The 25,652-nt window shown below is 43.6% G+C and overlaps 1 protein-coding gene across 9 annotated transcripts in view; it reads left to right on the top strand.

Moving 5' to 3' along the window:
• Positions 1-25,652, top strand: part of MACF1 (microtubule actin crosslinking factor 1) — a 237,812-nt gene that overhangs the window by 6,360 nt on the left and 205,800 nt on the right. For 8 of the 9 annotated variants that reach the window (XM_083173834.1, XM_083173839.1, XM_083173838.1 and 5 more), the window contains exon 2: positions 116-343. In XM_083173834.1, the coding sequence (XP_083029960.1) occupies positions 142-343 (202 nt within the window). In that variant the 5' untranslated portion in view covers positions 116-141. Of the gene's footprint in view, positions 1-115; positions 344-24,298; positions 24,501-25,652 lie in introns of those variants that run through there. The other variant, XM_083173828.1, reaches the window with a different exon arrangement.

Here is a 25,652-nt window from a genome sequence, read left to right as displayed (position 1 = left end):
CCATGTGATGACTGCATTGGACAGAGTCCTCTCAAAAAAGATAGCATTTAATAAGTTGTGACATAGAAATCAGAAGAAGAATAACTCATGTTTGATAACTGATCTCTATCCCCAGGCTAACTTCTCTACCTCCAAGGCGACATGTCATCTTCAGATGAAGAAACGCTTAGTGAGAGGTCATACCGGAGTGAGAGGTCCTGTCGTAGTGAGAGGTCTGGCAGTCTGTCCCCTTGTCCTCCAGGTGACACACTTCCTTGGAATTTGCCCCGACATGAGCAGAAAAAGAGGCAGAGCAAAGACTCAGTTCTGGACCCTGCAGAGAGAGCGGTAGTCAGAGTGGCAGGTGAGTAATTTGTCAGTTGACAAATGATCCAGATATGTAATATAACATTATATTATCTTAAGGGGCATACACACATATAGATCTGTGCTAAGCAATTTTGCTAAGCAATCTGACTAGATTTTGACTGCATGCACTGACTTAGTTAGCAAGGGATATTTAATCTCTTGGAGCATACACACAGAGAGTCAGACACGCCACTAGTAATTGTGGGGCCCGGGACTGACCTTCAGTCCGGGCCCCTCTCCCCCCCCCCCGCCCCCCCCCGGCCTTCAGTCCGGGACAGCTGTACCCACAGCACCCCCCTGTCGGCGGCCCTGTAAAGAGACCTGTGCTTAATTTCTAAGCAATCTAGTCCGAAAATGCTTAGAAAATAGCACAAATTTGCTCCATATGTATGCCCCTTAAAGACTTCTACTATTCAGATAGATTGTATGTCTGTTAAATTGCACCTTATTACATTTCACGTGACAGAGGATCATCAACACCAATTCAGACATTGCATGCATTGTGCGTATGTGCAGAACTTGTGCTTAGTAGGGAACTTATTTCAAAGGTATGTAGAGTATAACGCAAAACAAAAAGCTTATAAAAGAAGTATGCAGGACCATGAGGCAGCTGCCTAGGGGGCTGGGATCTGGGGGGTGCCACCACCGAGTCTGCCTATCACAAAATTAAGGATGTGGATGAGACCTCACAGCGATTTAAATGCACTGCCCCACCAGTCTGAATCTAGCAGCGATCAATAACTTGCACACAGGTTATCAATCAGTGGGGGCCAGTGTTCTAAACAGAGAACACTGGCGCTGACGCCTCACTCAGCACACAGCATTCTCAAAATGCTCGTGGGCTAGCTTTGGAGGTATGTTTAATTTGCCTCTTTCCCTGTTCCACCACTGGAGGGGGCTGCAAGTTTTATATTCATGTAGCTAAACATTCTGGTGCTAGTAATGTGCATATTGTAGATGAGGAGCATGTTACAACAGGGAAAGCACATTTGCATACAACTCATGGATTTTAATGTCAAAGCTGCAATGATTGGCTGTGCACAAATAGGCCAGTTATGTTATCCCCATCAATACAAGATTTTCAGTGCGCATCAATGGGGCAAGAGGCAAACTTACAGTGGATTTGTGGTGGCTCCAGAGGAGGGGCTGCAGCACAGACTAAAATTCAAATAGGGAAGGCACAGCAACTGTCACTCCAAACGCTGCCAAACATCGCCGTCCGGGACTCACTGGCAGTTGATGTGGTTCCCCTTTTAATTTTGAACTGTTCTGCAGCAGCCTCACCTCTGGATCAGCAAGTGTTGTGTATGGATGTGATCTGTCATCCCAGAATAGCACATTGAATTTTGTGCATGTTGTGATTGTTGTGATTTGCTCTGGTTTTGGGCCAGCTGCTAAAAAAAAAAAAAACTATTTGTCACAATGAAGTGTAAAATCTATTGTTTAGCCCAGTGGTTCCCAAACTGTGCGCCGTGGCTCCCTGGGGTGCCTCAGGACACATGCAGGGGTGCCCTGGGTTGGTAGTCCAGGACCAACTAAAATTATTAACGGTTAATTATTTATAACAGAGGTTCCCAAACTGTGTGCCGTGGCTCCCTGGGGTGCCTCGGGACACATGCAGGGGTGCCTTGGGCTGGGGGTCCAGGACTAACTCAAATTATTAATGGTTAGTTATTTATGAGCAAAACCATTGCTGGTGCCTGCCAATCATAAAATGTGTACAAACAGAAGCAAATCCTGCCCTTTACCACATAAATCACCCTAAAAATCGAATATATACCCAATCTAATTAAATTTTGTTTGGCCTAGGGGTGCCGTAAAAAAAGTTCTGAAACTCTAGGGTGCCCTGATTCAAAAAAGATTGGGAACCCCTGGCCTAGTGATAGGCAGCATAATTCGCTTCGGTTGCCTAATCAAGTGGCCCTCAAAACGGCTGCATGTTATTCTTAACAAACTAACTTAGGAGTCGATTCAGACCCATTCATTATGGGCCAAATTCAACCCCATCCCTAAGGTTCGGGGTTTGCGCATGCTTGATTATCATACTTGCCTACCTGACCCTCTCCATGAGGGAGAAAATGCTCTGTTCCTGGACTTCCCTGGTAATGTAGGATTACCATCACCTGTGGTGAACAGTGGCAGTTTTTACTTATGGGCTGCAGGGCTGCAGCCCCCCAGGTAAAATCCGCCACTGTAGTAAAGCCAGGCTGCACTGGCTGACTGTGACTGGCAGTGACTATTGGAAGTCCAACCTCCCATTAGGAGATGTGCCCTACCTCCAGGACGCCTTTCTGTGGGCTGGCGTGCAAAATCAGTAATTGCGCATGCGCAGTACCTATATCGGTTCCCCATGCCCACCCCCCCCCCACCACGGGACACTGCTAACCCAGGGAGGGACGCAAGAAGGCCCCACAAAACCGGGTCATTCCGGCATTCGGGTGAGATATGTTGTTTCTGTGCAGTCTGTGCACTGTCTGCTTCATTTTACACTGCAATTTAGATTTCAGTTTAAAACACCCCACCCAAATCTAACTCTCTCTGCACATGTTACATGGGATAAAGTCGGCAGGTTGACAGTAATAAGGTGGACAGTCAGGCCATAGGTTGACACATGAAAAGGTGCAATATACTCTAGGTCAACATGGTGAAAAGGTTGACACAATCAATCGGTCAACGTGGGAAAGTTGGACATGAAAAAGGTCAACATCAGATTTTTTCACACTTTACCATACTAGACATACAGTTAGATTCTAATAGTGTGCCCGAAGTATGGCAAGCAAAATGAGCCATGCGAGTAGACACAGTATACTTTTAGGGTGTCCATGTTGATCTATGTTGACACAGACACCCAAAAATGCAAAAACTCAAGTCACCTTTTATTTATTTATTACCAGTTATTTATATAGCGCACACATATTCCGCAGCACTTTACAGAGAGAATATTTAAACATTCACATCAGTCCCTGCCCCAGTGGAGGGTACAATCTATATTCCCTACCACATGTACATGCACACACACACACACACACATTCTAGGGTTAATTTGTTGGGAGCCAATTAGCCTACCAGTATATTTTTGGATTGTGGGAGGAAACCGGAGTATACCCACGGAAGCACAGGGAGAATATACAAACTCCACACATTTAGAGCCATGGTGGGAATCGAACCCATTACCTCAGCGCTGTGAGGCAGTAATGCTAACCATTACACCATACGTACTTTTCCATGTAGACCTATTGCTTTTGTCAACCTTTTGACCATGTCGACCAAAAGGTATGTCAACAATTTTGCAGGTGTCGACCTATGGCCTGTTGATCTATTTTCTATCGACTATTACTGTCAACCCTATGACCCATACCATATTACATTTGCCCCGTCTGCAGTGCGGCAGGGTTTTGTCCTTTTGAGAAAAAAATATGATTTACATCCAAGTGTATAATAGGCACAATGCCTTAACCATTATACAAGGTTCTGGGGTTTACAATGAAGGCTTGGAGGGCCGCCTGTTGCCCATCACTGTGCTACACTGTAATGCTGTACATTAATACATCTTTACAAATATTGTCCTGGATCAGGGATTCAATACAACCAGTGACTGCCAAAAATCTATAAGATAGCTGCTCCTCTGGGTGAAGCATGAATCCTCCCATTTATTGGGACAGGCTGTTTATAAATAATGTTGTCAGGTAATAAGTTATTACCGGTTTTTGTTATCCTGCCAGAGAAGCGCATGCAACTATAGGGAACAAAAGGATGACACAATATACTGGCTGGGGATGGTGTATAGAGGAGGGCTTTGTTTATGAGAAGGTAATTCAGCTTACTTGTAGTGGCTTGTGCATATATATCAAAACACTGAGAGATTTGACATGATCAAGTTTATTGTATTATTAACACATGTTATGTATACACAATATGTAATTCACATTCCTAACTCATGTGTAAATTGTACACTCCACCCTTTTCTGAGAGGTGCATTTACCTGAATTAGATTTTAAGCTAAATTGTATGTGTGCTAATAAGGGCTGGTAGCACACACTATGGGGCATGTGCCTTGGAAAATGAAAGTGGAGAGAGTAGCAGCCAATCAGCTCTTAACTGTCATTTTCTGTGTTTGGTACTTTGTGCCAGATGTATCAAGCTTCAAAAAGTGATAAAATGGAGAGTGATAAACAACTAGCCAATCAACTCCTAACTGCCATGTCACAGGCTGGGTTTGAAAAATGTCAGATAGGAGCTGATTGGTTGGTTGTTTATCACTCTCCATTTTATCACTTTTTGAAGCTTGGTACATCTGGCCCTAAGTCCCTCTCCTCCATAATACTCTCTGAGACTTAGTTCTTCTGCCCATACTGTATGTACCTTGTATACAGAGCACTGTCAGAGCAAGTCGATGCTGATGGAAGGCTGAATTAGCATTATTTGTTTCCATGGAAACACAAAGATCTGAGCAGCCATTCTTCTAGTTGCTATGGTTACAGAGCTCTCATCTCGGATTTCCGTGAATGAGGGGGAATCTCTACTGGCATTTCTTTCCTTTGTTCTGTGTTCAGTATACTCTTCTCTGCCGACTCCACCAGATCTGTGTGCAAAAACGTGACAAAGTAATTCTTATCCTGCAATTCAAGCAGTGGAGCAATAATCACTTTTCCTTACAGCAACAGCTCACTTAGGGGGTTATTCTAGTTCATTCTTTCTGACAAAATCCTTCTTAAGGTGCGTACACACGGGGGCGATTTTGTCTAAAATCGCGGGAAATATGGTCGCTGAGCGACCATATTGCCCGCAATGGGAGTGTGCACCGGCAATATATCGCCGGGTGCGCGCTCCCGTTTTTGCCCCTGTGGTGATCGCTGGTCGCAGGAACATGCTCCTGCGACCAGCTGATTACCACTGCCGGGCTCCCCCCGGCAGTTTCTTTTTCATCAGCGACCAGAGATGGTCGCTGATGAACAGGAGAAACTGAGCAATATATGCTCAGCCATATATTGCTCAGCAATATATGGCTGAGCAATATATCTCCCCCGTGTGTACACAGCATTAGATGGACAAAACCATGTGCACTGCGGGTGGGGCAGATGTAACTTGTGCAGAGATAATTAGATTTGGGTGGGGTTTTTCTTCAAAGTGAGATCTATATCGCAGTGTAAAATCATGCAGTCAGTATTTTCCCTGCACAGAAACAAAATAACTCACCCAAATCTAATTCTCTCTGCACATGTTACATCTGCCCCCCTGCAGTGCACATGGTTTTGTCCATCTAAGAAGTATTTTGTCAGAAAGAATGAACTAGAATAAACCCCTTAATTATGATGCATGCTCTAAAGGACATCTAGCTATTTCTCCGCTATAATATAATTACCCACTATTATTTCTGGTGAAGAATGCATGCTTCACCTACACTATTAATAGTTTGCGTATGAATCTATTATTGATAAAAATCTTTTCTCAGTCTTGTGGTATACATGATTCTTAACTGTCTCTGCACATGTTACATCTGCCCCCCTGCAGTGCACATGGTTTTGTCCATCTAAGAAGGATTTTGTCAAAAAGAGTGAACTAGAATAAGGCCCAATATCACTCACCTGCCGCACTGCTGATATAGCTAACGATATAGATGGTGCAGCAAATTGTCCAGTGTGTACCCAGCATTAGTTTCATCTGTCCAAAGAATGGGGCCCCTAAACTGGACTGGCTTTTTTTTTCTGGGGGGGGGGGGGGAGTCTGTGCTTTCTATTCTTAGGACTGATAAATGGTTTGTGGCCTGCGCATCACCATCACCGGGTTCTCACGAGAGAACAATGGCCGTCACAGTTTTCTCAGCAACCATGGTACTTATGTATTAGCAGGGCGCCCAATTAGCATACATACGGCACCGTAGGGAAAACACATTGCATGCGGTGCGAACACATGCGGTGCGAACGCATGCAATGCGATTTTCCTATGTAATTTATTCACTGCTCTCTGTCCTTTAATGTACTATACACTTGTATGACATACAATGGGATTTAGGAACCCCCCCCCCCCCCCCCTATCCACGCCACCCTGAATCATGGAGAGAGGCGGCGGTACGCGTCCTCCGACCTTTTCATACCCCCCACTATCCATGTCGGCGTGGAGTTGATTTTATATAGTGTGGTGAGTGCAGCCAGCCACCGAGCCCAAAGCGTGGCGAGCGCAGCGAGCCCCTGCGAGGGGACGTGGAATACCTGTAACGTAATCCGCCACGCTTTGGGCACTATTTAAAGTCAACTCTACGCCGACGTGGATAGTGGGGGTATGAAAAGGTCGAGAGGACGCGTTCTGCCGACGCTCGCCACGCTTCGGGGTGGGATGGATAGTGTGTGTGTGGGGGGGGGGTGCCTAAATCCCATTGTATGTCATACAAGTGTATACTAAATTAAATGCCACCGCACCCTATAAAAGGGCATGCGATCGCATGCGATTTTATGTGCGATGAGATCACATGCGGTGCGATTTTCTTACGCAGAATCGCCCACTAAGCTATTTGCTTAGTGGGCGCCGTGCAAATACAAGTACCGCAAACATTGCTGGTGCATTGTTGTGTGCTGAGCAATCTGTGCTGAGCGATCCATGCTTAGCACTATCCCTTTGCAAGAGGCACCCATCGCCCCATGAGTACAGGGCTTTACAAAATGAAGTTACATTGACCATTCTATTGATGCAAACAAAAAAGTTGCCATTTTGGATTCTACAATCTTTCAAAAGAAAACTAAATTGTCAACGGTTGTGTTTCTTAAATCAACTGATAGAAATACCACGTTACCTGCATCTAGTCACCATCCAGAGCATTTGAAAACCAGTCTCTCAATATTTCAGTTCCTTCAAGTACAATGAATGATGAACTTGATTTGGCAGCAGTTCAACTTTAATAAAGGAAAATAAAATTGTGCCAGAGGGGATATTTGGATAAAACAATATGATCCTGTCTTGGTAAAGCTGAAAAAAAGTTTCCTGTTGCCCAACTCTTGAAAACAAAACAAAAATAATATAAAGGAGTGTATAATCTCTACATTATATAACATCCATAACACCAGTACAACAAAGGTGGTCAATTTTTTTTTTTTTTTACACATTGTAGCTTTCTCTACAACATTACCATTGAAAACTATAAGGGGCAAATGTGCTAAGCCTTTGAGGGTGAAAAAGTGCAGGGTGATAAAGTACCAGCCAATCAGATCCTGCTCCAGCTGTATTTGAAATTGAAACATGTTAGTTAAAAGCTGATTCACTGGTACAGGTACTTTATGTGTAAGGCTTAGTACATCTGCCCCAAAAAGACATTACAATGGTAAAAATTCTCATGGAAACAGCCAAGTTGTCTAAGGGACTCTATCAATTGCATAGTTTGAGAAAAAAAGTGTATTAATTATAATCCTTTGTATATTGGTGACTTTATTGACAAATGAGCTGTCCACTTTGTGATGTGACTGGCAGCCCCTGATTGAGCACAGAGACAGCGAGATAGCTCTTAAAAATATAAAGAGGCTAAATGGATCTTTCACCTACATGCAGTTTCACCCAAAGCCGCAATGAATGTGATTATTTTTCTATCTTTCTGTAAATAGGTAGATGTGAAGAAGGGATATCCTTGGCAATGACTAGTTATTTTCAAATATATATGTTCCTATGTTATCTGCTGACCCAAATAATATCAAGTCATTTATTGTATTCGCTAGGCTATTTTTCTTTTTTCTTCTTATTTAATATTTTGTGTAAGTTTCGTTATAGGTCAAATGGGGATACAATTATGGGAAGCATTAGCAATGGATATAGGATTTTAGAGAAGGCGATTATCTAAATTAAATTTGTTCTTTCCAAAAAGGAAGAAGGAAGACACTGTAAATTATTTATATTTTTAAAGTACTTCATAATACAGGTACACCACCGATTTTCTGGCATCTGATGGTCCAATCCGGAGCCTCTTTTAATTTAGACACATTATATATACTAAACAGAAGAGTCTGATAGGGCGCTCCCACTTGAGATATGAAGGATTTCAATGTGTCGCGCCACACCCCGAGGAAGGCTTGGGATCAAGCAGAAACGCTTTGGTGGTGGTTTTTAAAGGACATAGAGGCCGTTGGACTGGACTTGTTATCACACCATCTGAGGCTATTCTGGAAGGACTTTTTTCGGTGGAGACCCGGGATCCCACTGGGAAATTATCCCTCTGATTGTCCATTAAGTGACACATATAGCCGTGATGATAAGGACAGACATGGTACTATGCCAATTTGATTGTGTGTATTATTGTTTTTTTTTAATAAATTGTTATAGTTTTACGCTATGTGCAATATTGAATTTTAAACCAAGGTATACAAGTGGAGGAGAAAGGGAACCGTACTTTTATCAGACAACATTATACGAGATATCTTGTGGCCTAAGGAAAGGCTCATTTGCGGTACGGAGAATATGTTTTGACCAAAGAGATTTTACCATATGTTTATTTCAAAATCTACACTATGAAGGTTGTGACTTGTCTGTTCTTATCTTTTTGAGGTAATATATTTCTACAAGACCTATCAACATTGAAATCTTTCATATCTCAAGTTGGAGCGCCCTATCAGACTCTTCTGTTTTGCATCTACTATTTTTGGATAGTTTGGTGACTATCTTTTATGATAAGGATGCACCCTTTGTTAAGAGTGCAGGTTCTTGTACCATTTTTTCTACATTATATATACTATCAGCACAATATGACATAATTGCTGGTAGGATTATGAACACATCCTTAACTGAATGGCAACCATGGATAAGCCCCAGTTGAATTGTAAGCAGCTGTAGAATGATAACCTGAAGCCTTTAGGCTATCAATTTAGTTAACAATTTATAATCTTTAACTTTAGGAGAAAAATTGTTCAAAAGCAGTCAACCTCAACCCTCCTGTTTTCACAATAGGTCATGTTTTGTGTATTCCTGTCTGTAGAAGCAGGTGGGACAATGACTGACCTAGCTAAATAGATTCATGGCCCCCATGTATTAGCAGCCCAATTCCCTGTCCCGATGGCACCACTGACCAGATTAGCGGCCAGTAATAATCTGTGATCCTTCAGGGTATTGGGCACATTAAACATGTAAAAAAAATGCACAATTTGCCGACCCTGAACGTTTTTGGTCGGGATTGGAGAATCAGAATTTTTAAACATGTTTTAATATTCCCAATTCCCCAACATGGCTGTTGGGGGACTGGGATATTGCCTCAATACATCTGTAAGGCATATGGGCCATAACTTGCATGAATATCATTATAGAAGTCCACAAAACATAAGCTGTTTTTGATGCGTGGAGTTGAGAACCACTAGTCTAATACCCCTTTTTCACTGATGATCCAGAAAATTGCTGGGGCTATCAACCTGGCAAATTTCCAGGAATCAGGGGGCTATTTTGGTTCACTCTTTCTGACAAATTCCTTCTTAGATGGAGAAAACCATGTGCACTGCAGGTGGGGCAGATATTACTTGTGCAGAGAGAGTTAGATTTGGGTGGGGTTTTACTTCAAAGTGAGATCTATATTGCAGTGTAAAAATAAAGCAGTCAGTATTTTCCCTGCACAAAATAACTCACCCAAATCTAATTATCTCTGCACAAGTTACATCTGCCCCCTGCATTGCACATGGTTTTGTCCATCTAAGAAGGAATTTGTCAAAAGAGTGAACCAAAATAACCCCCTCAGCCCCAGCCCTGTCATGAGCAGAGTCGTGGTCCCGGGACATGTATAGAGATAGTTAATTTTGGGGGGTTGTGTGTTGAAACTGAAATCTAAATTGCACTGTAAAAATAATGCAGGCAGTATTTACCCTGCACAGAAAAAAAATAACTCACCCAAATCTAACTCTCTCTATACATGTTACATCTGCCCCACCTGCAGTGCACATGGTTTTGCCCATTATCCAAACAAATTTGTACTGAGCTCAGATCTGAATAAGGCCCAAAGTGTGAACCCAGAGACAACTAGCATGACAGGACCCAGCTGCGCGCCGGCATTGGCAAGTGTCTCCTGCAACTTAACCCTAAGATCTCCCTAGTGCCCAAACCAGTGGTTCCCAAATGTTTTTGAATCACAGCATCCTGGAGTATCAGAATCATTTTCACGGCACTCCTTGGCCAAAAGTTTCTTATTTCTTACTTAATTAAAAAATTATGTGGTGGGAGACAGGATTCCCATCTGTTCATACACATAGTTTATGATTGGCAGCTACCAGCACTAATTTTGCCTATTACAATGATCATAAGTAATTTGCATTTGTCCTGGACCACCCACCCAAGGCACCATGCAAGTGCTGGGGTGCCACGGCACACAGTTTGAGAACCACTTAGCAACCCCCTCTCACTTGATGCTAACCGCCGGGCATACTTACAATTGTGATGCCGGCAGTTGGGATTCTCAAGGACAGCACTAAGGTTGACATGCTTTGGGTCGACCACTGAAGGTCTATATGAGCCAATGTTGACACATGGGAAGGTCGACAAGTGCTTAGGTCGACCTGTAATTAGATCGACATAAGCATTAGGTCGGCATGGGCTAGGTTGACATGGGGTTTTTCACTTTTGTTTGCGCCGACATGTGCCAACAGGAGGTATTTCATGTCCTACCATCCACTAGGGCATGGTCGAAGAATCAAATAGTGTGCCAAGCATAGCGAGGCACCGTGCCCTAAGCATGGTGAGTGTAACGATCCATGTGAGGGGATGTGTTGCACTTTTTTCTAGTATCCATGTAGACTGTGTTGACATTTGGGATTTAAAAAAGTGTAAAACCCCATGTTGCCCTTTTGACTGTGACCTAGCCCATGTCAACCTAATGCTTGTGTCAACCTAAGCCCATGTTGACCTTCCCATGTGTCAACCTTGGATCATGTTGACCCTCAGTGGTCGACCCAATGCATGTCGACCTTACTGCTGTCGACCCTATGACCCATATTATTGTGCATGACAAGGGGTTGTGGTCTGCATTGACAGGTACATGTCACAAGTCATGGGGGTTGGAGCTCACGTCACATCCCCATCTCTCTGTGCAGAGGTAAGGGAGGCGGAGCTGCTCAGCCAATCCCTGTCTCTTTCGACTTCGCTGGCCCCGGTCTCACTGTGTGGCTGGACTGACCCATCAGGCCTTTGGCCCTTCTGACCCTGTGAAAGAATAAACCATAAAATATAAAAAAAACCTGTCTTTTATTGAAGCGCAAAAGAGCAATTTAATACAAAGAAATCATGCACCTAGTCTAGTATTCAGAGCATACAATAAAGTTTCAAAAGAAAAGATTATACTATAGCAGTATTTCAACATGGTAATGTTATTTGTTTACATCAAATATTATTTGATAATACTACATAAAATATGTTATTTTTGATTCCTGTAGATCAGATGTGTCTATGGGCCTTATTCAGATTTCATCGGTACTGTGCGCATTCGCACGCAGTACCGATGTTGTGCATCTGCGCATGCGTGTTTCTGCGCTTGTGCAGGCGCATGGTGCGTGCACCTACGGCGACCTTTCGGGTCGCCGGGTGCACGCACCCATGGCAGCGAGGGGGGCGGAGATGGGCGGGGAGCGCCGGGCTGCCCCATTACCATATGGGAACGCCCAGCGTTCCATGGGCGTTTCCAGGAGAACGCTGGGCGTTCTCATGGTAATGAGGCAGTGACGCGGGTGTGTGGGCCGGGTAGCTGACATCACCAGATGTCAGCTGCCCGCCCATATCATGCCAGCGTGCACGCTAAACTAAGTAACTCAAAAGTCACTTATATAAGCGTGCACGCTAAACATCATTCGATGGTCAGAGACCATCGAATGATGTGGGCGGACACCCCAGCAAAGCGAATGGATGTTTATGCAAAACATCCATTCGCTGCTGTGCGGGCGAAGCCGCACTTTGCTGGGGCGGCGGGGGGCGTGCGTTCGCCGGGCGGGGTTTGGTGGACTCGCAAGGCTGCGAATTCGCAGCCTTGCGAATCAACCTGAATAACCCCCAAAGTCTCGGTTCCATAGCATACTCTTGCGGTCCGCATTTATTATTGTAAGTAGTTGAATGCAACCAGAGTGAAGATTGAGGGTAAATGCCAGCTGCAGCATGGGAACTGCGCCATCCCCAGCACATACAGACTTTCTGTTTCTGGAGCCATTCAGGTGGGGGAAAGAGAGTACAGTTAGCAGTTTTTGACACAGTTAACAGATTGCATTGCAGATGTTGTCTGAGCAACTGTGATGTGAAAGAGGGGGGCAGCATCTGACACAGCCGACCAACGATGTGGGTCCAGACTCTCTGCACACGCACCACACCCTGGCACCTGATGCCCAGATTATTTAGAGAAAAAAGCACCATCAGGACACTGGCAGCATGTAATAGGGAGAGGTAGGGACATCTATATAATTATTATATGTGTGAGCGTGCTGGAGCAGGGCAGTGTAACCCTGTATATGTTTTTTGGGGGAAGGGGGGGATGTGTATATATATATATATATATATATATATATATATATATCGAAGAAATGCTCTAGGACACTGGCGCATTGAATTACCCTATACAAAGAGGATTATCGATGGAAACCTATAAGATTTTCAAAAAATAACTGACAAATCCATAGGGTGGCAAGCCAATTCTCTGGAACCCGGCTTGGTCAACCGGATAAATTTTGAATGGAGAGTATAGAGAGAATCTAGGCGCCTTATAATGTTGTAATACTTTCTTCTAGAATTTTTTTTTTAAAACGTATATCCAGAAATGTATATAAAAAATGTATATAGATTTATTGCACCGAGAATAAAATAATATATCATGAGTTTATAAAAATAGTTTTATACATAAAGAAATTTTTGACAATTTCAGGTTGGTCTGGGTAGGGGATGGGGGTTCGGGGAAGGGAAAAAAAGGAAAAAACAGCTGGGAGCAAGTGGGAGATGAGAAGCACCATAAAACAACGTATATCAGAGAGGAGTATGTATATATTTTTCTCTCAGAGCTAGAGTAAGTACTTAGCTGGATACGTGATAAAAAGTAGTTTCTTTGCAAAAGGAAGTGGAAGTCCTTTTCCTTGGTTGGAAACCAGGAGGTAGAGCAGTAGTCTCTGGGCTCAATGGCAAGGAGGATTAGAGGATGGTCCCGACGCGTTTCGTCCACTCATGGACTTCTTCAAGGGGAGTTACTCTGTATAGAGTTACTCTGTATGTATGCACTGCACTGTTTATTGATGTTGTGTCAACTAAACTGGTTCCAAACATCTTTGCTTCACTCTACTTTCTCCGGGCACTGTTCCCATTAGATGTCAACATGAATAGTAAAAATGCTGGAAAAGGTTTCCCATGTTCTGAACTTGAGCCGAGGGTGCTACTATTGTGTGGCATTGAATGTGCACAAGTACAGATTGACATAACATGTATAAGCGATGCTTCTGGGTGAAATACTATTGCATTACTATTGTTGGACACTGTAAATGAAGGGCTTTTCTTGTGTGGCACAATGTGTATAAAGGGTACTACAGTGCCGTAATGTGAATAAGGTTGCACTTCTGTGCTGCGTAATTTGTCCATAGGGGAGCTGCTGCGAATGCCGGGCTGCCTTTGCAGTTCCTACTATACAAAATTGTGCCCCATCCTGCCTGCTCAGCACCATTGCGGTTGCCATCCCACAAAGCTCTGTCCACAACCGCACTTCGCTCAGCACCATTTGCACTGAAGACGTCACGCTGTCCACTCCATGGAGGTTATTCTAGTTCACTCGCAGAGGCACAAACACTCTCTAATGGCCAAAACCATAAGCACTGCAGGTGGGGTGGGGGGGGGGGGGAACAGAGAGAGAGAGAGAACTTTGTTGTATATATGTCATCTACAAATACTGAACCGTCAGCCTTACAAGCAGCTTGGGAGGTAATGGGTTCTGTATTTTCTGTGATAGAGCTTCATTCTTGTTACTATATAGAGCTTCATTCTTGTTACTATATAAAGCAGAGTCATAGGATTAGGTAAGGAATTGAGTTATAATCTTTCTGCGTTATAATATGTATAGTACAACAGCAAGATGGAACATGTGAACCCATTTTCATCATTGTTTGTGTCGCCCATTACCTAATTAAGTTGTAAGGTGATTGGCTGAGGAACCTCCTTCCTTATCTCTTTGATCCTTTGCACTTAATATAATTCCCATTTTAGTAATGCGTTTTCTTCTAAAAGCCATTATACAGATCCTGGAAACACCTAAGAATTATACAGTCTTTAATGACTGACAAAAACGTTATGAGTTTATTTGTGCATTTGCGTGCTGCGGAGTGATGGCATTTTACAATTATTCCATCCTCAGTTCCTGAAGATATTGTAATAATAGACCACATTAGCAGCACAGTGTGCTATGGCTGATATTGTTCTGCAATGCTCTGCTGTTCACCGGTCACAGATCTGCAATGTTGTAATGGATTTACAGTTTACAATCTTTCATTTACACAGTATAGTTCAAGTAACTTATGTCATAAAATAGTAGAAATTTCCAACTAAATAAAAATAAGAAGAAATAAACATAAGTGTAGAATGGTGTAATGATTAGCATTTCTGCCTCATGGCACGAAGGTCCCACCAAGGACGTCACTAGCCCTGGTGACACATGATGCGGGTAAAACACTACATGCGGGTGCTGCTAAAAAGTAAGTGTGGCTTTGTGGTAAGGGGCTCCCAACCTAGGTCAGGTTGTCATCAATCTGAGGTTTCCAGAGATGCTAGGTTGCACTCGGAGACTGTCTTTCTGCATTGTCCCTGAAGAGGCCAGCATTTTGGTGTCACCCCTTTGTGGGGGACACCCGGAATGGGCCCGCACCCCCCTGCACTGATACCACTGATTCTCCCTGTGTTTACTTAAAAAAACTGGTAGGTTACCTGGCTTAAGTGCTTAAGAATATGTGTACGCTGTATAAGGAACTGATAATAAGAAGTGTAGTACAGCTGGTGACCAGTGTAGAGGAGGCTGTGTGAGACAGTGGAAGGGTGATGATTGGAGAATAAAATGAAAATATATAGGGGGATTTTGAGAACAGAGCATGTTGGGAGAATCAATAGAAGGCACGGCATATTATTGCACAAGGATGTGGGTGTATTGGAGTCAAAAGACTGAAGTACTTTAACAGTACCTGCAACTTGGCAATAACATTGTGTGGTTAAAAAAAGTGGACAAATATACAGCTTGTCCAGCATAGAACACCCCCAAAAGTAATATTTCATACTATACCTCTGAATTGAGCACAGTCAGATATTTCACAAAGTACTAAGCATAGTGAAGATTTCTATTACTTCTACCCCATTCACATCGCAAATGTGATCTGTCCATCTAGCGACCCGGCATTTGTGATGTTTAGCCCCCCCCAGTGACTTGCCAATAAGCTTAGTTGCTGACGTCAGATGGGGGTGGGGTGGGGCATCATCAGGGGCGGAGAAGGAGGCAGTGCTTGGAACTTATACGGTCTTCAAGCGCTGCCCCATTCATAGTGTGAACATAAATCCTGGCCTCTCAACCTAGGGTACCCTTTAACACTGCACAGAATTTTTACATTTTGGAATGCTGGGTTGCTGGACCTGCGAAATTTAAAATGATACTTTCACACTGCACCTCGTCATGGGTTCATCAATCCTGCAATAACCAGGGTCGAGGATATGGTGTGAAAGGGATATTGCAGTCCTACCTGTTACTGTCCAGCTAATGCCCAGTTGTCAGATGCATTATGTAAAGATGTATTCTGTAGTTTCCAATAGAAAATCCATATAAAACTGCAAACAATTGCTGTAACCATAATGAATACAGAGGGGTATATTCAATACTAAACAGGCGAGCTATGATGGCGAGCAGTGCCTATTGCTTGCTGTCATAGCCCACCCTCAGTATTCAACCCACTCCCTGTTTCTATTGATATTGCAGTTTTTCCTCATATAAAAAGTCACTGCCATTTGCCCCATGTTCAGCTGAGATACAGAAACTGGATGTAGCACTGGTTGTCTCTGCTGCGGCTAATAAAGGGGAGATTCTCTAAAGTAAAAATGTGGTAAAAACCCTGTTATCGGGATTTTTACCCCATTTTGGGATGCTCTAAACATTCCCCGTCGGGTTACCGTGACGGGGGACGGGGGGGCATGCCCCATAGAAGCCTATGGGCTTTTACCGGGATCCACCGCCACCCTGCACCGACCCACCCTCACCTGTGTCCGGGCAGCTGCCCGGACCTGGGTCCTCCTCCTCCCTGCACTGTGATAATCTTCCGGGTGCAGGGAGGAGGAGAGCCCGGCGCAGCAGCACCGGGTAAGGGAGGGAGGGGGAGCCGCCGGGACCCGCTGACTCTCACCACAAAGGACAGCTCTTAATGCAAGAGCTGTCCTTTGCCATAATTGTTGCATATGTTAGTGCATATGCGATAATTATGCAGGCGATGGGCGGTGAAGGGGGGGAGGAGCTGGGCTGCAAATGTTAGAACATCCCGCCCTAAGGCTTCTAAAACATGGGGTTAATGTAAGCATTGTTAAAGCCTATTGATTGCACTTTGATGTTCATAGTCCGAAAAATAAGGAAAGCTAGTGGACCTGTATACATACGCTCTCTGACCAGCATTTGCATTGTGTCAATTTAAACATTGCCTGCAGCGTTCAAGAGTTATTGCTTGGTAAAATACAATGAGGTCTGTGTGAACATTCATTAAGTACACAAGAAGCTGTGCTGCAGAGAGGCTTTGAGGACACAATCCTAATGCTCTGTAAAAGTGACAATAAAGTAAGAGGTTTTGTCAAAGCTTTTCACTAGCATTATTTTTAATGTCCAAAAGACATTTTCCCTGCAGGGCTTCGTTGCGAGTTATTTATAGCTTGAATAGGCACTTCCACAACTGCAGGCCCCCAGTTATCTTGCCATTGCTAAATGACACCCAGTAATTTCCTGTGTCCTGTCTCAGTGTGAATGTAAGTAAGTAAGTTAAGTGAAATCCCCAGGTGTAATGCCCTTGTAATTGCACACAGGTTTTTTGCAAGGTTATTCCTGGGAATTACACGGGTGTCCACCAGTGTAAACAGGCGCAGTTTTTCACACAAGACATGAAAAAGCAAGCTGATTGGGGAATGAGATCAGGTGGCATGTGGAGGGATGAAGAGGTGCGGGAGCTGCTGGCTGTGTGAGGGGAGGATGAAATAAAGAAGCAAGTGACTGGCACTGTCAAGGATTCAACAGTGTACTACAACATATCAAAAATAATGTCTGCCCATGGCATCCATAATACCAGCAACAGGTTGTGAACAAATTTAAGCACTTCATAAGAAGTACTCCAAGGTGCATGATTTAAAGTGAAGGAAGAGGTGGTGCCCGGATAGACAATCAAAGCTGTTCTTTAAACAGTTAATATTAGCTGCTCTTAGATTCCTTACACTTGTTGGCAGGCAGACCAGGGAAGCAGTGTGAACAGGGCAGACACTGGAATTTCCTGGGTCTAAGGTGCAGTATGACTGGGGTCTGTAAGCTGAGATTATCTGTGCCCCACCGAAAACCCAGCAACAAAAACCTGGGTTTTTGCAGGGGCAGCAATGAGAACATGGTATAAATCTGTGTACATGATAAAAAAAAGTGTCTTTCAATCAGATCGACATTATCGTCCAATGAGGTAGAGCTAGGGTGTAATGGGGCATCCTCACATAGGCAAAGTTCAGTCAGGTCATGTTTCTATCATGTATAAAACCTTTTAGTGAGTATGGACCTGCTTCTCTGCAGGTAAGAATATCACTGATAATTTGCACATCGGAATAGAAGTCAGTGTACATCTGTGGTAAAAATGGTTGCAACCCAGAGAGTGCTGCTGTGCAAGCTTCATAATGCATAAAGTAATGATAGCTTTTTATTGAAGGAAAAAAAAAAACACTGATAATATTGACATACAGTATTGAAAAGGCAACATTTTGAATAAAAAAAGTTTTATTTTCTCAAAGAAAGTAAAAAAGATACAAATACTAAAAGAGGAAGGTAAATACTCGAGGAGGAGGAAATGAGAAATAAACCATAGGGATTCAGCTGCTGGTACAGCAATATTTTTAAAACTTGCAAATAGTGGAAAAGTGGAATATCCTCCCATCAGAGGTGGTAGAGGCAAATACAGTAGAGCAATGTGAACATGCTTGGGATATTGGCAAATTGATATCCTTACAAAAAATAAGGATCAAATATGGTTTGAGGTAACATGTTTAAAAAAAGGGGCAGATTAGATGGGCCCAGTGGTTCTTATCTGCCGTCAAATTCTATGTTGCACATGTCTTGTTGTGTACTATAAATGAAGGCCCCCCATACACGGTGTGAAAGCACCGTGCAATGCGATGCGCACTCCCGCGGGCATCACATCGCACAGTACAAAATGTGCTGCACTTACTTTTTGTACTGCCCGCAGATCGCATGCAAAATGCGTTGTGATGCAATCCAGCTGATAACGAATCGCATTGCACGCTGCTATCGCCTTCACATTTTTCTTGTTTTATTCATACTATTTCTTTTTATATACTTTGGAAGATACTGCAGACCACTTGTAGCGCCATATGAATACAGGTTAAATATAAGATTAATAATATTTATTATTATTATAGTCCATTTTAATGTTACATTCAATATGTGCACAAAATAACATTAAGGGGTTTAGCTTGTATTTTAACAGCCTTATGTAGCTTTCACATCACATAAAACATTTTGAAACGTTTTGAAAAACTGTAATTTTAAATGGTATTTTAAACGGGTCTAGTGTTCATATTGCAGCAGATTACCATTTAAAAATACAGTTTAAGTACCATTCACATCACCAGTCAAGCCGTTTAACCTCTGAACACGTTTCTACCCACAGCTTATTTCCTGGTTCAGGGAAGGGACACAAGACAAGGGACAGCCTATCACAGTGCTCTAACCTTTATTTTTTACTAAATACCATTTCAGTGCCATTCAGACAGCACAAAAAACGGCTCTGAATTGGCTTTAAAACGGGTAGGACTCTGCTTTTTAAACATGTTGAAATACCAGTTAACTTTAAATGGTATTTCAACTATGACACTTTCACACTGCAGCCTTAAACGTTTTAAAAGGCAAAAAAACGGCAATATATCGTTTTAAAAGTGTGATGTGAAAGCTACATTAGTGACCCAGTGATGGCTAACCTTGACACTCCAGCTGTTGTTGAACTACACATCCAAGCATGCCCTAATCAGTTTTTAGCATTGCCAACTAGTAAAACTGTAGCAAAGCATGCTGGGATGTGTAATTCGACAACAGCTGGAGTGTCAAGATTAGCCATCAGTCTCTCCTAAGTGCATTAGGATCACATCTGTGGTGTTTTCATAAAATACCACCCCTCACTCAAAATCCTCAACTATTTAGGATTTAGTGATAATTATTGAAGTTTGTGGAAGTTTATAAATCTTACTTTTTCAAACTACATTGTATAAATGTTGGTCAACATATATACTTTTGCCTAAAAATCATAGTAAGACGGAAAACCTATTGGCAGTGGTGATTAGCCAGTGCTAATAGTTTACCACAGGGCTATCCTACTAGCCCCGATGCCGGCGTCACTTCTCCCATTTCCCGCTGATATCGGGGAGTAACCACTTGAGTGGTATGCCCGGAACTTTTCCGGGCTCAGCTGCGCTGCTGCAGCGGGCTGTCCTGGAAAATTTTTGGGCATACCACTAATATCAAGGTGTGCGCCAGTGGTGCCTGCAGCTGAGCACCACTGGCACATCACCTGTCCAGGCACCCCCAACCGACTCTCCCTTCCCTGCCCCTCACCTATCTGCACCAGCGATCATATGCCAGAGCTCCCCTCATAACTGCGAGCTTCACAGTTTACCGAGCAGATCAGAATCATGGTCTATATGTATATAGGCCCTTATTCTGGTTCACTCGCAAAGGCAAATTCCTTCTCAAATGGACAAAACCATGTGCACTGCAGGGGGGCAGATGTAACATGTGCAGAGAGATTTGGATCTAGTGAGTTATTTTGTTTCTGTGCAGGGAAAATACTGACTGCTTTATTGTTACACTGCAATATGGATCTCACTTTGAAGTAAAACCCCACCCAAATCTAATTCTCTCTGCACAAGTAACATCTGCCCCACCTGCAGTGCACATGGTTTTGTCCATTTGAGAAGCATTTTGCCTTTGAGAGTGAACCAGAATAATGACCATAGTGTGTCAACTTAAAAACATTGAAAATATGTATTATTAATTTGCACATATACATGGGATTATACAATCAGAGATTACAAATATTGCATGATTTCAATGGTTTGATGATAAATGTAAAGCTTTAATCAGTTATAAGATGGATTTGGCTTATGACTGATTGTTGCATTAAATTTAGCAGCAAACTCCCCAAAATCGGCCGATAAATGCTCAACTCATCAATTTCAGAAGTGCATACATCTCTGAATCGGGCCCACTATTACATGATAAAAGACACTGGTTTATGTGATATTGAATACTACAGCTCCAAAACCTTGATTATGCGCCACTGTTCAAACTGATATTAGTTTATTAATCATTCTAATTCAAACATTAATGATTCAATTAGATATTAAGTGGTAAGCCTGATAATACACATACCGGATGTCATTTATTCCCCTTACTGAATGTTATGGAAAAACAGGCAATTTTAGATTACTTTTGTCTAAAATAACTGATCAATATGCTGTCTGGGGAAGAGAATCAGGCAGTAGCAGGCACAAACAAGGCCTTGGAAGACCCTCTAAATGCCAGACCACAGATAAACAATATTCTGAGCCCAGGTTGCACGTAAAATATTACATCCAAAACTGAAATTAACCTTAAACCTCTCAGAGCATCCACAAAGGAGGAGCGATCTTTTATACATTATGCAGTGATTATAAAGAACAAAAAAAACTTCAAGATATAGGTTTTCTGCTTTGACTATACAGCTCTACTTTAACGCTTCATCAGAGACAGGCCACAGGAATGATGTTGCAATTTATCTTCCTATGAGCTTTAGCAGATTATCCTCATCTCTAGATTGTAATGGGGCAGGATTAATTGTTGATTCAAAGAGATGTTAGGAGATTCTGTGCAGAAAATGCTTGTTTAACATAATTTTTTAGGGTGGGAACTAATCTCATATTTAATCTTGCTTTATTAAACTGAAGCTTTCACCTCTTCTCATCCAAGCAGATGCAAAGAGAAATGATATATTACATGTGTTATTTGTGCATAAAAGACAGTAAACCAGGGGGACCAAAAAAATAAAAATAAATAGAAAAAGATGGAAAATATTGGGCTCTATTCAGCACATTATTTTCAAGTAAAAAATGGAGCGTTTCTCCATTTTTTATGTAACCCTGAAATTTAGCAAAGGGTTAATGGAGAAGATAACACAATTATATTTTCTATTAATACCCGTCTTGCTTAGTATTGCACTGTATGTAGCAGATCATTGCTCAGTACAGGTGCTTTAAGTTAATCAGCAATCATAACAACATTAAGGGCTGTTTCACACAGTACGGTTCCTGCCGCACGGTGAAATCCCGTACGGCCAGGGAGCCGTGCCGCACTCAGCAGTTGTGAATGGACACTATTGTGTCCATTCACACGGGACGGCCACGGCCCGGCCGCACGGCTGCAGCCGGATCCCCCCACTGGAAGGGACGGCTGCCGGGCTGTGGCCATCCCTGCCATTATAAAATTCTGAGTGCGGCGCGGCTCCCTGACCGTACGGGATTTCACCGTGCGGCAGGAACCGTACTGTGTGAAACAGCCCTTAGGGTGAAATTTACTAAGATATGAAACACACTTCACAGGTCATGTGGCTATGGGCAACCAATCAGAATCTACTTCTTATTTAACACCCTCTAGAACAGTGGTAGCCAACCCTAGCCCTCGAGAGCTACCAACAGTTCCCATTTTCCAGACAACCTAGCTGCTGCACACATTAATCACTGACACATTTTAAAAGATACCCAGATGGAGCTAATTAGCTCACTTGTGATTCTGTGAGGAGACCTGCAAAACATGCACTGTTGGTTGCTCTCGAGGACTAGGGTTGGCTACCCCAGCTCTAGAAGATAGTTGACAGGATGTGATTGGTTGCCCATAGCAACATGACCTGTGAAGTGTATTTCACATCTTATTAAATTTCACCCTAAACGTTTTCGCTACATAAAGTAATCTCAGAATAGCGTTCTATGGAGAAAATCCTTTCACAAAAACTGCAGGTACAGGTGGAAATTTGCCCATCAGTCCCTGCAGGATCTTGATACTTCACCTCAGTCTCATTCTCTGCAGTGTTATCATTGGCAAGTGTATGTCCAGCTCCAGCCTCCCAACAGTGTCTAAATTGATTACAATGTGTACATAGGCTTTATATTAGTCTGTATACATTGATTTGTATGTGGTTTTATATTTAAAATTCTAATTTAAATTTGAGGACTATGCTATTGTACCCGAAAACACAGCATTAGCCGCGGCTTATCTGTGATATCGCACGGGATGCATTTTCGCCACAAATTTTCCTAGAGTTAATGATAAAAGTATCTGAATACAGATAGTTGGATATTAAGCCACACACCAGTCCGCAACCATGACTGATACTGATAACTGCAATACAATACTCCCACATGCATATTTGTTTGGTATACGCTCATTAGGTCCACATACATTGGGTCGACCACTGAATTTCGACATGGCTTAGGTCAACACATAAAATAGGTGGACACAAGCATTAGGTCACCAATGGCAAGGTAGACGGTCAAAAGGTAGACATGAGTTTTTGTTTTTGGACATGTGCCAACAGGCAGTATTTCATGTCCTACCATCCACTAGGGTGCAGAGGGAGAATAGAATAGTGTGCCGAGCGCAGCGAGGCACTGTGCCCGAAGCATGACGAGTGCAGCGAGCCATGTGGGGGACACTCAGTACACTATGACGGTGTCCATGTCGACATAATGTAGCCCTAATATGGGTCAATTTAATGAGCCATACCCATCTGTTGCAGGCCATGTAATGCATAAAATTTGATCCACATGTATCCATTCAAACATAGATCTGTTAATCTTTTATAACTGGGGTAATGTTGGAAAGTCATGAATAATCTCTATTTGGGAAAGGATTAGCTATTTTTAAAATACAATTATAAAGTGCAATTCTCTACACTTGTGAAAGGTACTAAGATCTTTTTACTAAATAAGTAAAACTATTGTATATCTGGCATCTATGGTGTTTGTACAGAACAATCATTGTAATCAATGCGAAGGGACTGCATTTGCAGTGAATTTTTATAAGGGTGAAGCGTGAGCGTTGTATAAGTGAGTGTACACAATATCACTTGAATTACTAAGCTCTTACTGTGTGTACAGAGGTAGCAGCCTCTTGAGAATCACTGCAGCAGCACAGTGCCACAGTCATATCATAATGTAGCCAGCACTCGCAGCTGCTTTTTGCATGTGGTCTCTGACATTTATATAATGAGATTGTATGGAGACAGTGGAGAGAATGTAAACAAAGCAGAATACAACATGCTGCTGCTGGGATGTAATGCAAGCTTCTTATGGGAATAGGGGAACACGACATCCGCTTTGGCTTATGGTGCCAGTATGTTACACGCTGCCATTACCGTGCTCAGTGTACTTCAGGCTACAGCAGGTTATAACGTTGCGGAGGAGGACAGGGCAGCGGGCACTTGAATAGTGTCAGAGCCGCCGCCCGTAGCCAGTAAGCCAGCTGCTGGGCCGTCACTGTCTCTCCCTTTCCCATTAACTTCTATGATGCTGATGCCGGCTGAGCCCGTCGCTGTGTCCCGTCCTGGTGTAATGTCGCCTGCTGCCGCTAGATGGCCGCCTTTTCCCTGCTCCGTGTAATCGCACTTTCCCTGAGCTGAGGCTGCAGCGTGTCCGCCCAGGCTGCGCACTCCCAGGTGTAGTACCCGACAGCTCGGCTGGGTGTCCCTGCTCTCTATGCTCACGGGGCGGAGACAGGAGCCGGAAGTCGCGTCCACAGACACCGGAGTGACCGGTGGTTACCGGGCACATAGCGGGAGGAACGGTCGCCATGTCCGGGTATATCCCGGGGCAGCTCCCGGTGGATCGCAATCAGGAGCACGAGTTTGTGCGGGCGTATGAAGGAGTGCTGGAGAGATACAAAGGTACCGGCAGTGTGCGGCTCTGTCAGGGTTAGGGAGCGGATGATACTGTGTCCTGCAGGAACCGGCATACCTCAAGTATATCGGTGCTCTGGTCGTGGGGTAATATGTGGTGACCAGCAGGGGGGGAAGCCAAGGAGCCACAGTCCTAGATAGGACTGACTCCTAGAGACAGTCCTGGATGTGTGTGTGCCTGACACCCAGAGACAGTCCTGTATGTTTACATATTGTGCCTGATACCCAGAGACCGTGCTGAATGTCTACACATTGTGCCTGACACCCAGATAGTTACTGCCCTGGATGTGTGTGCAGTGTGCCTGACACCCAGAGACTGCCCTGGATGTGTGTGCAGTGTGCCTGACACCCAGAGAATGCCCTGGATGTGTGTGCAGTGTGCCTGACACCCAGAGACTGCCCTGGATGTGTGTGCAGTGTGCCTGACACCCAGAGAATGCCCTGGATGTGTGTGCAATGTGCCTGACACCCAGAGACCGCCCTGGATGTGTGTGTAGTGTGCCTGACACCCAGAGACTGCCCTGGATGTGTGTGCAGTGTGCCTGCTACCTAGAGATGGTCCTGGATGTCTACATATTGTGCCTGCCACCCAGAGATGGTCCTGGATGTCTACATATTGCGCCTGACACCCAGTGACAGTCCTGGATGTCTACATATTGCGCCTGACACCCAGTGACAGTCCTGGATGTCTACATATTGCGCCTGACACCCAGTGACAGTCCTGGATGTCTACATATTGCGCCTGACACCCAGTGACAGTCCTGGATGTCTACATATTGCGCCTGACACCCAGTGACAGTCCTGGATGTCTACATATTGCGCCTGACACCCAGAGACAGTCCTGGATGTGTGTGCAGTGTGCCTGACACCCAGTGACGGTCCTGGATGTGTGTGCAGTGTGCCTGACACCCAGAGACTGTCCTGGATGTGCGCCTGACTCTCGGGTTTATTTACTATGATGAGTTATTTTATGGGATGTTGCTATTGGCAACCAATCAGAATCTACGTATTTATTTAGCACCTTCAAGAAGAGAGAATAGATAGAATCTGATTGGTTGGCCATAGAAATATCCCAGTTTTGAAAAATAACCTTCCCTCCCAAGAGACAGTCCTGAATGCAGTGCGTCTGACTCTGAGACC

The sequence above is a fragment of the Crinia signifera genome, chromosome 2, assembly GCF_055691185.1.
Source record: "Crinia signifera chromosome 2, ASM5569118v1, whole genome shotgun sequence".
Classification (NCBI taxonomy): Eukaryota; Metazoa; Chordata; class Amphibia; order Anura; family Myobatrachidae; genus Crinia; species Crinia signifera.
Note: the sequence above shows the minus strand (reverse complement) of the source record. Positions and strands in the feature narration are given on the sequence as shown.